General features: G+C 38.2%; 1 protein-coding gene across 2 annotated transcripts in view; it reads left to right on the top strand.

Moving 5' to 3' along the window:
- Positions 1-10,459, top strand: part of MAN1A2 (mannosidase alpha class 1A member 2) — a 44,541-nt gene extending 34,082 nt beyond the window's left edge. The window contains exons 11-13 of one of the 2 annotated variants that reach the window (XM_033173866.1): positions 6,105-6,199; positions 7,262-7,377; positions 9,691-10,459. In XM_033173866.1, coding sequence (XP_033029757.1) covers positions 6,105-6,199; positions 7,262-7,377; positions 9,691-9,823 — 344 coding nt within the window. In that variant the 3' untranslated portion in view covers positions 9,824-10,459. Of the gene's footprint in view, positions 1-6,104; positions 6,278-7,261; positions 7,378-9,690 lie in introns of both variants that reach the window. The other variant, XM_033173865.1, reaches the window with a different exon arrangement.
- Positions 10,460-13,336: the final 2,877 nt, after the last annotated feature.

Consider the following 13,336-nt stretch of genomic DNA (forward strand, 5'->3'; position numbering starts at 1 on the left):
AAATTAAAACTCTTTGCCTAAAAGTTGGATTTTCGGGACTGGTGTGGGCTCCTGGCTCAGCAGCCTCTTTGTTCTCAGGACTGAGCTGCTGGCCACCTGGTGTTTACTTTTGGGACTGTTGGCCTTCTGCTGTGAATGTCTGAGATTGTTACTACAGAAACTGGAGTGACCTTGAGATTACAGTTACAGAGCCCACAAGGAATGGAACTTAGATCAAAAGGAACTGGCTCTGAAAAAAGAAAAGGCTCTGTTTCCCTAACTCTACAGGAACAAATGGAGAAATTAGTTGTTAGTGTTGCAGAAATTGCAGCAGGATTGAAAAGCGTGACTGACGGGTTGAAGCAAACACAAGATCAAGTTTCATCAGGAAATACAGCAGTGAATTCAGCAATAGAAAAATTACAAGCTGATATAAAAGCTGACATTAAAAATTCTACGCAGACCCTAGAGAAATCCATTGGACAAATTGAGGAGAACGTAAGGAAGAACAGAGAAGAGATTAATAGGATTGGGCAAGAGGTGACCACCTTGAAAAAGGACTCAGAGGAAATTAAAGTGGTCAAGGAAAAAATAAAAAAGGTGGAGGAAAAATTGGATAATCTAGATTTGGAACAGATAGAGAGTATTGGATCACGACAGAGGTCTGTTGAAGAGTCCCTCGCGTTTCTGCAACTACATCAAAGAGAGGGCAACATTCGCCTAAGAAATCTTCCAGAACTGGAAGGGGAAGACCTAAAAGACTACATAGTGAAGTTATTCTCAGGATTTTGGGAGATAGAAGAAATCAACGTCTCAGCACGCATAGTGAAGGCCTTCAGATTTGGTCCAAGAGGCTCCAGAGGAAAGAAAAGCAGCAAAACAGTCAGTGACTGTTTGATTGTGTTACACGATCGACACGACAGAGACTACTTTCTGGACTTGCATTATAGAAACAACCTGGTGGTTGAGCAGAATAAAGTAATTTTTTATAAGGATATCCCCAGATTTTTCCTTGACAAAAGAGTTCCCTACAACGATTTGGCAACTGAGCTTAGAAAAAGGAAAATCCCCTTCAGTTGGGAATTTCCAGAAGGCCTGGCATTTACGTTTGAAGGAAAAAAGATAAGAATAAGGTCCCTGGCGGAGAAGCAGAAGTTTTTGGACAAGCACCTGGAACAATTTAAAGGCACACCACTCGACCCAGCACAATTCTACAGGTTTCCAGAGGTATTTCCACCACCGCCGGGACCACCACCAAGCCTACCCAGCCCAGGCAAGGATCCAGAGGAAGATAAGAAAGGAGAAGCAACTGGAGGAGAAGACTAGAGAAAGGAAAATGGCGCTCAAGTTAATGACATGGAATGTCCGGGGATTGAATCAGAGACCAAAGAGACGCAGAGTGTTTTACAGCATAGAAAAGAAGAATTTGGATATAATATGCTTACAGGAAACCCACATAGCCCGACGTCACAGAAGATTACTACAGAACAAAAAATTAGGCCAAGAGTTTATATCATCGGATAAGGCCAAGAAGAGAGGAGTAGTGATATACGCAAAGGAGAAATATAGCCCAAGACAGCTTTTTAAAGATGAAGAAGGGAGATACATCGCAATTGAAATTAACATACAAGGCGAAAAATTCTTGATTCTGGGACTTTATGCACCAAATGATGGAAAGTCAATTTTTTATAAGAAAATACATGATTTGCTGTTGGATTATTTGGATTATAAATTAGTTTGCCTTGGAGATTTTAATGGTGCAGTTTCCACATTAATGGACAGATCTCAAAGAACTAAATTAACGAACGATGGGAAACTCCCAAAGACTTTTTTTGAAATGGTGGATAATCTGAATTTGGTGGACTCTTGGAGATTAAAAAATCCCACAGATACAGAGGCAACATACTTCAGCGAACCTCAGCAGTCATGGTCGAGGATAGATTATATTTGGATTTCGAATGAATTGGCTCCAAAAATACAAAAGGCAGAAATTGGCCCTAAAACTCTTTCAGACCATAACCCTGTACAGTTAAATTTAAAAATGATTTCCAAGGACTCTTTTAGATGGAGAATGGATGACGCTTTGATGAGAGACACCAAGCTAGTGGAAAGAGCGGCGAAAAAGATGAAAGAATATTTTCAGATAAATTGGAGCTCCGAAGTGGAGAAAAGAATTGCTTGGGATGCAAGTAAAGCTGTAATGAGAGGATTTCTCATTAGTGAAAAAGCAAAAAAGAAGAGACAACAAAATGCAGAGATGGAGAGATTGTTGAAATCAATCAAAGAAAAGGAAAAAGAATTAAGAGGACATCCCAGATGTGTCAAAATCCAAAAAGAAATTAAATACTTGCAATCCCAATATGCTAATATAATGAATCAGGACATCGAATGGAAAGTGAAAATGATGAAGCAAAGAACATTTGAATCGGCTAATAAATGTGGAAAATTACTAGCTTGGCAATTGAAGAAAAGACAAAAGGTAAATGTCATCAATACCTTGGTAGTAAACGGAAAAAACGTGGAGAAACCTGAGGAAATCAGATGGTGTTTTCAAAGATTCTACAAGCAACTGTACAAGGAGGAGAAGATAGATGAAGCAGAAATTGACCGATTTCTGGAAAAGAATGGATTGCAAAAGGTCCCAGAGGAAAAACTAGTTACTCTCAACCACCCAATAACGACACAGGAGATAGAAGATGCAATAAATAACATGCAATTGGGGAAGGCTCCAGGACCGGACGGTTTAACAGCAAAATATTATAAGACATTGAAAGACTGGCTATCGCAGCCACTAAGAGAAGTATGCAACAAGATACTAGAAGGAGATAGGGCACCAGAGACGTGGAAGGAAGCCTTTATCACACTGATTCCAAAACCAGATACTGATAAGACTCAAATGAAAAACTATCGCCCAATATCCCTTTTGAATGTGGATTATAAAATTTTTGCAAATATATTGGCTACAAGGCTGAAAAGAGTGTTGAAAGACTATATACATAGAGACCAAGCAGGTTTCTTGCCAGGAAGACAAATTAGTAATAACACGAGAATTATTGTGGACATTTTAGAAAAACTGGAGAGAAACATAAATACAGATGCGGCACTATTGTTTGTTGATGCAGAGAAAGCATTTGATAAAGTCTCTTGGACATTTATGAAAAAGAATTTGGAAAGGATGGGAGTTGGTCAAAAATTTTTGAATGGCATTAATGCCATCTATACAGAGCAAAGAGCTAAAGTAATAGTAAACAGTGTGATATCGGAGGAGTTTGAAGTTGAAAAGGGAACAAGACAAGGGTGCCCTATCTCCCCTTTACTTTTCATTACGGTCCTGGAAGTCCTCCTAAATATGATACGAAAGGACAAACAGATAAAAGGAATTCGTGTGGGAGAGAAGGAATACAAACTACGCGCCTTCGCAGACGATTTGATGTTATCCCTGCAAGAACCGGAAAGCAGTGTCCCCAGAGCTTTGGGAATAATCGAACAATTTGGACTTGTAGCTGGTTTCAAGTTAAACAAGCAGAAAACCAAAGTTTTAGGAAAAAATATGAGTGCAGAACAAATTCAAAGAATACAGGAAGGCACTGGCCTCAATTTTGTCAAAACAGTAAAATATCTAGGTATCAACCTCACAACCAAGAATTTGAACCTGTATAAGGACAATTACGAAAAACTGTGGATGGAAATAAAGAAAGACATGGAAATATGGACAAGATTGAAACTGTCGTTAATGGGAAGAATTGCCGTGATAAAAATGAATGTCCTACCAAGGATGCTGTTTTTATTCCAAGCCATACCAATTTTGGACAAACTGGATTGCTTTAAGAAATGGCAAAAGGACTTATCAAAGTTCATATGGCAGGGCAAAAAGCCAAGAATTAAGTTTAAGATCTTAACAGACTCTAAAGAGAGAGGAGGCTTTGCCCTGCCGGACTTAAGACTTTACTTCGAAGCAGCGGCCTTTTGCTGGTTAAAGGACTGGTTTAAACTAGAGAATGTTGATGTATTGGACTTGGAAGGGTATGATAATATGTTCGGTTGGCATGCATACCTTTGGTACGACAAGGCTAAGATCCACAGAACTTTTAAGTCTCATATAGTTAGAAAATCCTTATACCAGGTTTGGTCTAGATATAAAGACTTGTTAGAGAGAAAGACCCCTAGATGGATCTCTCCAGTGGAGGCCAAGGCCTACAAGAGACCGAACATGTCTGCAAATTGGTTAAGATATATGGACATATTGCAGCAGGAAGGGGACTCTTTTAAGCTAAAAAGCTACGATCAAGTGAAAAGTCAGGTCCCCGACTGGCTGCATTATCATCAGGTATATGAAACATTCAAAATGGACAAAAAAGTTGGTTTTCAAGTAGAAAAATCAAAACTGGAAACAGAACTGATAGAATCGAACTTTAAAAACCTTTCCAAAATGTATAATCTTTTGCTAGAGTGGCATACGAAAGATGAATTGGTTAAATCGTCAATGATAAATTGGGCGAAAGATATAGGACACAATATTATGATGGATGACTGGGAGGGATTGTGGCAAAAAGGTATTAAATTTACTGCTTGTCATAGTTTAAGAGAAAACATAATGAAAATGGTTTATAGATGGTATTTGACACCAGTTAAGATAGCCAGGATGAATACCAAAATGTCAGATGTATGTTGGAAATGTAAACATGCGAAAGGTACCTTTTTTCATATGTGGTGGTTGTGCCCAGCGGTAAATGCTTTCTGGGATAAGATTTATAACGAACTCAAGAAGGTAATGAAGGTTACCTTTTGTAAGAAACCAGAGGCATTTCTCCTGAGCATAACCAATGAAGAGATACCCAGTCAGGATAGAGTGTTTTTTATGTATGCCACAACAGCAGCTAGAATCTTATTGGCAAGAACATGGAAAGGTGAAGAGATACCAACGGTGGAAGAATGGCAGATGAAGATGATGGAATATATGGAACTCGCAGAGCTGACCGCCAGAATCCGGGACCAGAGGGAGGAGAAGGTGTCAAGGGATTGGAAGAAATTTAAGGATTATTTAGTCAAAACAGTAAAATTGAATATCTGAGCAGAATTAAATAGAATAGCGGCTTTAGTAGATATATGTTAGATAAAATTGTTGGTAAGATATTTTTGTGTGGAAAATTTAATTGTTAGGAATTGTGTTAAGATTTGGTGTTAAAGTTAAGATATGATTAAGCAAAGTAAAGTGTATTAAAAATTGAGTTAATGTGAATAGAACAAGATACAAAGCTACCTTGAAGATATATATGATTTTGAAGACAGTGGAGGGAATGGGGGAAGTCCCTCAAAATAGAGAAGATTGTAACAAGAAAAGTAAGAGGATAAATGTTAGTTTAAAGGTTTGTATATGTTTCTTTTTATTGTGATTGTTTGATTATGTTTTTGTATTGTGTTTATGTATTGTATTTTGTATTTTTATATTGTGAATGTTGTTGTTTATGTTATGTTCTCCCTTTGTTTTAATAGAAAATAATAAAATCTTATAAAAAAAAAAAAAAAAATTTGTAAGAACTGTTCCAAGTGCTAGTAAGCACAAAGTACTTGTGAGCATTAAAAACAAACATAGAGTAATGTATGTTATTAGCATATTTGATATAGAATTTCCATTAAAAGTTATTATTCATGCTTTTTCTTACGTTTCTTACTTGCTAAACACATATAATAAAGTAATCAAAATAATAACAACAAAAAATCCCAAGAAACATACATACAACCATAAATCCGCAAGTTCTTACACATGGAATTATGTCACCATATTCTTTATTCCTAATTCCTTTTCTTCTCTGACAGACTTCCATCTTCCTCAAAGCAGGTCTGTTTTATCTATTTGTTAAACTGCTTCTTTTATCATTTCATCATTTCTGCTGTTTTCCACATACTATACTTATAATCCATATTATGGTTTGTGAAAATTAATCAAAGAAAATCCAGGTTTTGACTTGGGGGCACTTTTTTTTTAAAGTAATCTCTATAAATTTCCCATTCCTCTTGGAACTTTTGGTTAGGCTGTCTCCTAATTTTCTCTTGTCATTTTTGCCAATTTCCATATATAATTAAACCATTAAATGTTTCTCCCCCTCCGCCTCTTTCCTCTGCAGCATTAAAACTGGGTCCCGAAGCTTTCAAATTTGATGGTGGTGTGGAGGCAGTAGCAGTACGGCAAAATGAAAAATACTATATTTTAAGACCAGAGGTGATAGAGACGTATTGGTATATGTGGCGATTCACACATGATCCGAAATACAGGCAGTGGGGCTGGGAGGCAGCACAGGTAACAACAGAATGCTTTTCTGTGTGGAAGTCAAAATGTTTACTGTTACTGATGAAGTGTAATGAATATTGTGTTGCTGCATAGTTGTCTGTTTCACAAGTGGAGACATAAATGCACATATAGGAGAAATGACAAATAGCAGTATTATATCCAAGCATATAGAAGAACAACCTTTGTTGAAGCAGAACCAGCATGGCTTCTGTAAGGGCAGGTCCTGTCTCATGAACGCATTAGAGTTCTTGGAGAGTGTCAACAACCATATGGCTGTTTTATTGGCTGGTTTTTTAAAAATGCTAAACAATGAAGACAGAAGGCAGCACATGAGATCAATATTTGTTTTTCTTTAGTCTCCCTCTGTAGCCCCCCATTGCATGCTTTATGCAACAGAGCTTTGAGTAGTATTGTGGGACAATCAAATGTACTAGCATAAATGAAGTACTAGTGAAATAATTAGAGGAGCAAGAGTCGTCTCATAACTTGCAGTGAACATTTCTGCTTACCTTATTATGTTGTTGCTGATTTTAAAAACAGTCCTCTACAAAAAAATTAACAGGCGTTTGGGAATTCCATATTTTTCATGTCCTGCAAGAACAGATTAATGGACATTTTGACTATAATATTTCACATATTGTTATCCCGCATACAACTCCCTCAGCTACCAAATTGTTATCTTTTTTGTCGTAACTGTGAATACCCAGCGTTAGGTCTTGTTTGTCCCTTGCTGTCTTCATCACTTTATGGTTAGGCAGGATTCCACTGTTTTGCAACAGAATGTGTTAACTAGATGCAGCAATGAAAAGGTGTCTAGTACAGGCATAGGCAAACTGCCCCTCCAGATGTTTGGGACTACAATTCCCATCATCCCTGACCACTGGTCCTGTTAGCCAGGGATGATGGGAATTGTAGCCCCAAACATCTGGAGGGCCAGAGTTTGCCTATACCTGGTCTAGTAGAACACTCATTCTGTCCCCCCCCCCCATATAGGCCATTGACAAGTACTGCAGAGTGAGTGGTGGATTTTCTGGGGTCAAGGATGTCTACTCTTCAGCCCCTACATATGATGATGTGCAGCAAAGCTTCTTCCTTGCTGAAACACTAAAGTAAGCAGATTTTTCTTCTTGATAACTTTATTGGAATTGTGGTGGTTCTAAGAGGATACTCAATGCTTATAGAATTGTTGCCTATTTCATTATTGTTTTCTTAGGTAAATTGCTTTTTTTTTTTTTTTGGAAACCACACCGGACTCTGTTTTGATGAACTGGTAATATAAATGTTTTAAATAAATGTAACAATTGGAGTCAACAAATGAACTGTTGATGGGATGAATGGCAGAGGTACACCCACCAGAACGTAAGATGTAAGCACAGAGACCACCATGGTGTACCTAACATGTAATAGAAAGGGTATCAAAATAATAAGCATTAATTAGTGACAAGACAAATGTACATACTGTTTCTGTGATCCTGAAGGTTTGCAACACTGGCCTTGTTACTAATTATCATTTACACTATTATATGTTAAATACTTTCTGAGTCCCTTTTTTAAGAGGTTGTCTTCTGTAACACATGTTTACATCCTGTTTACTGGTGGATATTTTATAGTGTCAGGCTATAGGTGTGTTTTACCAGGAGTTTGTTTTTGTTTTCTACTGATTGGATTCAAACATCACACTAAAGGTTGGCTTGGCTCAGACAAACCATAATTAACGTTAACCACAGCTGATTAATGCTTGGTTGGGTCAGAATAACAAACCATGGTTAATCAAGCACTGAAGTAAAAGCTTCCAAACTTTGTATTCACATCATGTTGCTACATCATGATTTAGCATGGCATTTGTTTTATTTTTTAGTGCAATGAAAAAATAAATTACAAATGCTATTTACCCTGCTAATGGTTACCCAAGGGGAAATGGTGTTTCGTCAAGGCAGTATTTTTGAGATGGTTGTGTATTTTACATAAATAAGTGGCAAGGCCTTGTGGATTTTTTTCCATATGCAGAGGGGGAGTAGTTATGAAATATAGTGGTAGACATTTTTAAAAAGATGTGGGGAGGATTACCATTGGCAATAAATGAGGCTCTTGTGTACTGTACAGCACTTAATTACTCACCAAGACTACTTATGTTTTTCCATATCCTGGAAGGCTGAAAGCCAGATACACACCGCGTCAATTTTACTATTTGGAGAGACTATCTCTTCTCCAGTCTGTTTCAAACTACTTTTTCTGCCTTTTATAAACAAATGTGTTGAGGGGTGTGTGTGACAAACTGGGTCTTTGTCTGCCTACTTTCGGCCCTGCCTAGCCCACTTACCCTGGAGAAAGCCCCATTGATTTCACAGCAATGTACTTCTGAGTAGACATGGTTAGGATTGCACTGTAAATTTAAAGATTATAGTGTTCCTTGGCACATTAATAGGATTAAAAACAAACAAACCTGCAGAACTGCATTATTGAGTAATGTGTTTACCCCAGTGTGTTAACTTCAGAGATTAGGAAATAATCATGACTTGAAAGCCATTATTCTGAGTGAATTCTGAGAAATATTTTAGTCTACAGCTAATGTGTCCCTTGCTTGAATACTCAGATCATTTTGGCTCTCTGAGCTGGGTCTCAACAATTTGTTCTTTGAGTCTTATAAATAAATAAATACTTCCCGGGTGGCATATATTATCAGATAATGTCTCTTAGAGGTCTGAAAATAAAAGGACTCAGTTTATGGGTGTGCATTTGAGACTTACAGGCCAACACCACACTTTTCACTAATGCTAATGAGCACCAGGCTGGCATTTCACTACAGCCAAATGGAATTTGTTCACGTTAAGTTCATAACACTTCAGTCTTGAAAATGCAGTGAAAATCCCGTTATTTCAAGGAGAACACTTCTGGCAATCATGGCAGTGTTATTAATTTTGGTGGATAAAATCTAAATCATAAGGTTGAGATCATTATTTTAAAAAGTATTAGAACAAAAACTGGACAATGAGTCCATTAAAAACATTTTGATCCATTATAAAATGCAGTTAATTGAGCAGAAGAGTTAAAATAACCATGATATTTTTTTTAAAAGCAAGTACTTATTTAAAAAAAGATGGATGGTGAGAACCATCCTAGAAGCATTCCATCCTATGAGATATGGGGGAGTGTTTCTTTTATGATAGCACCTGCTCTGATTACATTCCTGCTTCATTTAAAGCAATAATATTTTCTCTTTCAGAACAGTTATTGCAGTTTGTATGCAAATTATAGAATTTATATAATTTCAATTGATTAAGTGATCTGCTACAACTTCTTTAATAGGTGATACTTTAAACTGTAAAGTCCATAATTTTTCTGAGGTTATCTTGCTTAGACCAGACATGGTGACAAACCTTCTGTTGCTCATTCCAACTTGTTTTCTCTCTCTACCTTGACAGGTATTTGTATCTGCTGTTCTCCAATGATGATCTCCTACCTTTGGATCACTGGGTTTTTAACACAGAAGCTCACCCCTTGCCTGTTTTACATCTAGCCAACACAACACTTTCAGGAAATCATGCATATCGATAGAAACTATTCCAGGACAAGGACAAAATACTTCGTTTTAGCTGTGTTTTGTTTACATGGACCACTTCAGACTTAAGGCTTGAGGGAAGACTGGCGTTGTTTAATTAATGAATAACTTTGAATGAAGAGAGGATCAAAACTGCACTCTTAAGCATGTACATAAATTTAAAAATTCCATTTTATACATGACCAAAACTATCGAGTGCAGTGTGTGTCAGCGAGAGACCTTGTATATTTGCAACTGAGAAGGTGGAGCATGGTGTTTTTAAGAATTCAAAGCCCATGGGAACATGTTTCCTGCCCTATGACAGGAGTGAAGTGGAACTGCTACTACTGACCTTCGTAGTGAGCGATCTCCTGCCCAGATGATGTGGATTCCTGATATTATGTCATTTGGTTTTTCTTTCGATGATGGCATGAGTGAAACAATGACAGGCAACAAAAGTGCACTAATAGCACCTAGAGTTGAAATTCCTCTACTCCCGTTTAGAATTTTCTACTTTTCATCAGTCTGTCCAGACTGGCAGCCATTCCCAGTGCCTCTCAGACCCTTGCCTATTTTTATTATTGTTATTAATAATATCGATCAACCATTTGTTCTTGTAGTATTGTTCATCAGTAAATGACATATGAAAAGGATCAGCAACTTCTCTCGGTTTTGCTTTTAGGATTTGGAAAGCTTCATTCACTGCAGCGTTGCTTCTTACACTATGACAAAACTGCCCAATGCACCTACCACTTGGTCAAGATTCCCTTCAACTAATTTGCAATAACTCAACATTTGTCTATGAAGCCTGGAGTTTCATTAAACTCTCACTTTTTTATTTGTATATTATTCAGAAATGGAAGAACTGTTCTGTAAGAGATGTTCTTACGTGTCCTCTGAGTAAGACTGTTACCTGGGTATAATGGTGCTTGGTTTTTGGATCTTTTGGTACAGCAGAAGTGTGAGGATGAGTTTGTCAGCCTTCACTTACATAATAGAAAACCTACCACTTGATTTCTAAGTAACTGGAAACATAATGCTTACTGGTGTGTACATGATAGTGGACAGCACATCAACAGAAATGTTTGCGTGAATTTTACTTTGCAATGCATCCTTGTCATTACTAAATGCAATTGATAGCAGTTTGGGTTAGAAATGGCTCCTTTCCTGTCAGGTCCCACACCCCACTTCAGTTAAAAGAGAACCATTAAGTATTTGGGAGGTGGGGGTTAGTTGGATATTTAAATATTTTGTATGAATATTTTTCATGTACACTGGAATCTGATTTCCTGGTGAATGCAGATTACAAGCATTTATTTTTGTTGGTATGCATCCCTTTTAAAGAGTGCTGAAATCCAAAAATGTTGACCAAGTTATCCCATTGGGACCTTACTGTGCCTCAAGGACAGCCGATCTGTAACTCAGCACACCATTTTAACTAGGTAACTGATAACAAACATAAGATCCACTTATGGTGGAAGGTAAGTTAAATATTTAACATACTGCAGTCCCTAGGATGGAGATCACTACCCACTTTGTACTGGTACAGTACAGCTGGGCCTCTGGACAGGATTATGCTGCATTCTAATGTGAAACCCAATATATGTGCATGTCTCTAGCCCACATAATTGCACAGATAAATCTAAAACTTCATGGTATATTTACAGTAAAGAAAGGTGGAATTCTAGACCTCCGGAGGTTGAGTTGTTCCTTGCTTAGCACAACTATTGGACAGCCCCATGGTCTCCTCTCCACTCCCATGTTGCCACCCCTGCAAATCTGTTTTTTACATTTCTGCATCCGAATATTTTCTTCATGCTCACTTTTCCTTTCCCAGGCCCCCAATAAACTCAAAATTCTAAATTCTGCATGAAAAAGACAACATATGCAAATCAAAATCATGTGCTGTTTTTCAGCTGTAGCCCGGCAATAGAATTTGAAATATTTTGATGCAAAGCTCTGTAGAAGTTGTGTCTAGCATAACATTAGAAATTGCTCTCCATATGCTGCTTATACTGTTTTTATTGAGCCTAAGTCTTGGAACACTGACAATGTTCTCATCGAAATCAGGGGCAAAACTCTGTATGATGCATGGATATCCAAAGTGATTGTTTTGTTGAAAAGTAAAAATTGAGGGGGCTAGAATGGTTTTCGGCCTTAAGTAGAGTGGAATTGGGCTTTGTATTAGGCTGAATAGTTTAGAGTCACTTTCTGTACATGGAAACAGTGCATACTCATGCTGGTACTACTTTACTGCTAAATTTGTCTTCCCTAAAACATTGATGTGCAGCAGATAGTAATCTTCATTTTAGAGCAGAACTGCACAAACAATACAGTGTCATTGTTGGGAATACTTGGGTGGATTAGCTGATTATGTTTGTTGAATAGCACCAGTGTGCTGGCAGTCTATCATCCCTCCATGCTTATTTTAAAAATTTTTCAGACCACTCTGCATGCAGTTTCTTCCCTTACTGGTTTCCAGTGTGCATGAGTATATTGATTAAAATGGGTCTGAGCATCTGGATCTACTGGTAGATCCCCGAGATATTTGTAATAGATCTGCAACAGTTTCTGGCCTCCATTTTTTTTAAAAAAAAACAAAAACAAAAGCAGCAATAAATAGATTTCTCATTTCACTTTTCTAAATTAGGCTGTTGAAGCTAGGAAAGCTTGTGGAAGATTAAGAGTAGATTTTTTTTATGTAAAAGGCCTGTGGGCTCTGTTCTACTGCTGCAGACAAATTCCTGGCCCATGCATGTACTCAGAGGCTTCCTGTTTTAAGTGTATATATCCCCCCAAAACACACACACACACACATTTTGCATGGGACTTCAGAGAAGAAGACACAAACTGAACATTGTGACAAGTTAAACCAACTGTCGTGGAATATAGGGCAGAGCCAACCCGTGAAATAGTGGACATTAGCAACCCACAGAGCCCCCTAGATCTGCTGCCCCTGTCCACTTGCTGTCTCCAAGCAAGTGAGCAGTGACAGGAAAACGGAGCAGGCCAGCAGCCTCAACATGCCTCTCCCTCTGGGCAGTGCTGCAGCATGGGCCTAGAGCAGGCACCCCCAACCTGCAGCACTCCAGATGTTTTGGCCTACAACTCCCATGATCCCTAGCTAACAGGACCAATGGTCAGGGATGATGGGAATTGTAGTCCAAAACATCTGGAGGGCCAAGGGTTGGGGATGCCTGGCCTAGAGGGACAGGTCAAGCTAATCACCAGTAGTGGTAAGGAAGAAAGTAGGCTACTTGGAGTAGTGGGAGGACCTATTTCAGGCCTCTTGTCCAAACCCTGCCCCTAAGCATCAAACTGTATCCACTTAGCCCTAATAATGTGGGGTATGTTCTAACTACATATTGGGGGGGGGGAGAGGAAAAATGCTTACCCTCTGAAAAAATGGGGAGGGGGATTCTCTCCCAAGATTGAGGGTTGGGTCTGAGGATCACCCATGAAGAGCTAGGTTAATCCAATGCTACAATACACACAATCACCAAAAATAGAAATTGGAAGTTCAGCAATAT

The sequence above is a fragment of the Lacerta agilis genome, chromosome 16, assembly GCF_009819535.1.
Source record: "Lacerta agilis isolate rLacAgi1 chromosome 16, rLacAgi1.pri, whole genome shotgun sequence".
In the NCBI taxonomy this organism is placed as follows: domain Eukaryota; kingdom Metazoa; phylum Chordata; class Lepidosauria; order Squamata; family Lacertidae; genus Lacerta; species Lacerta agilis.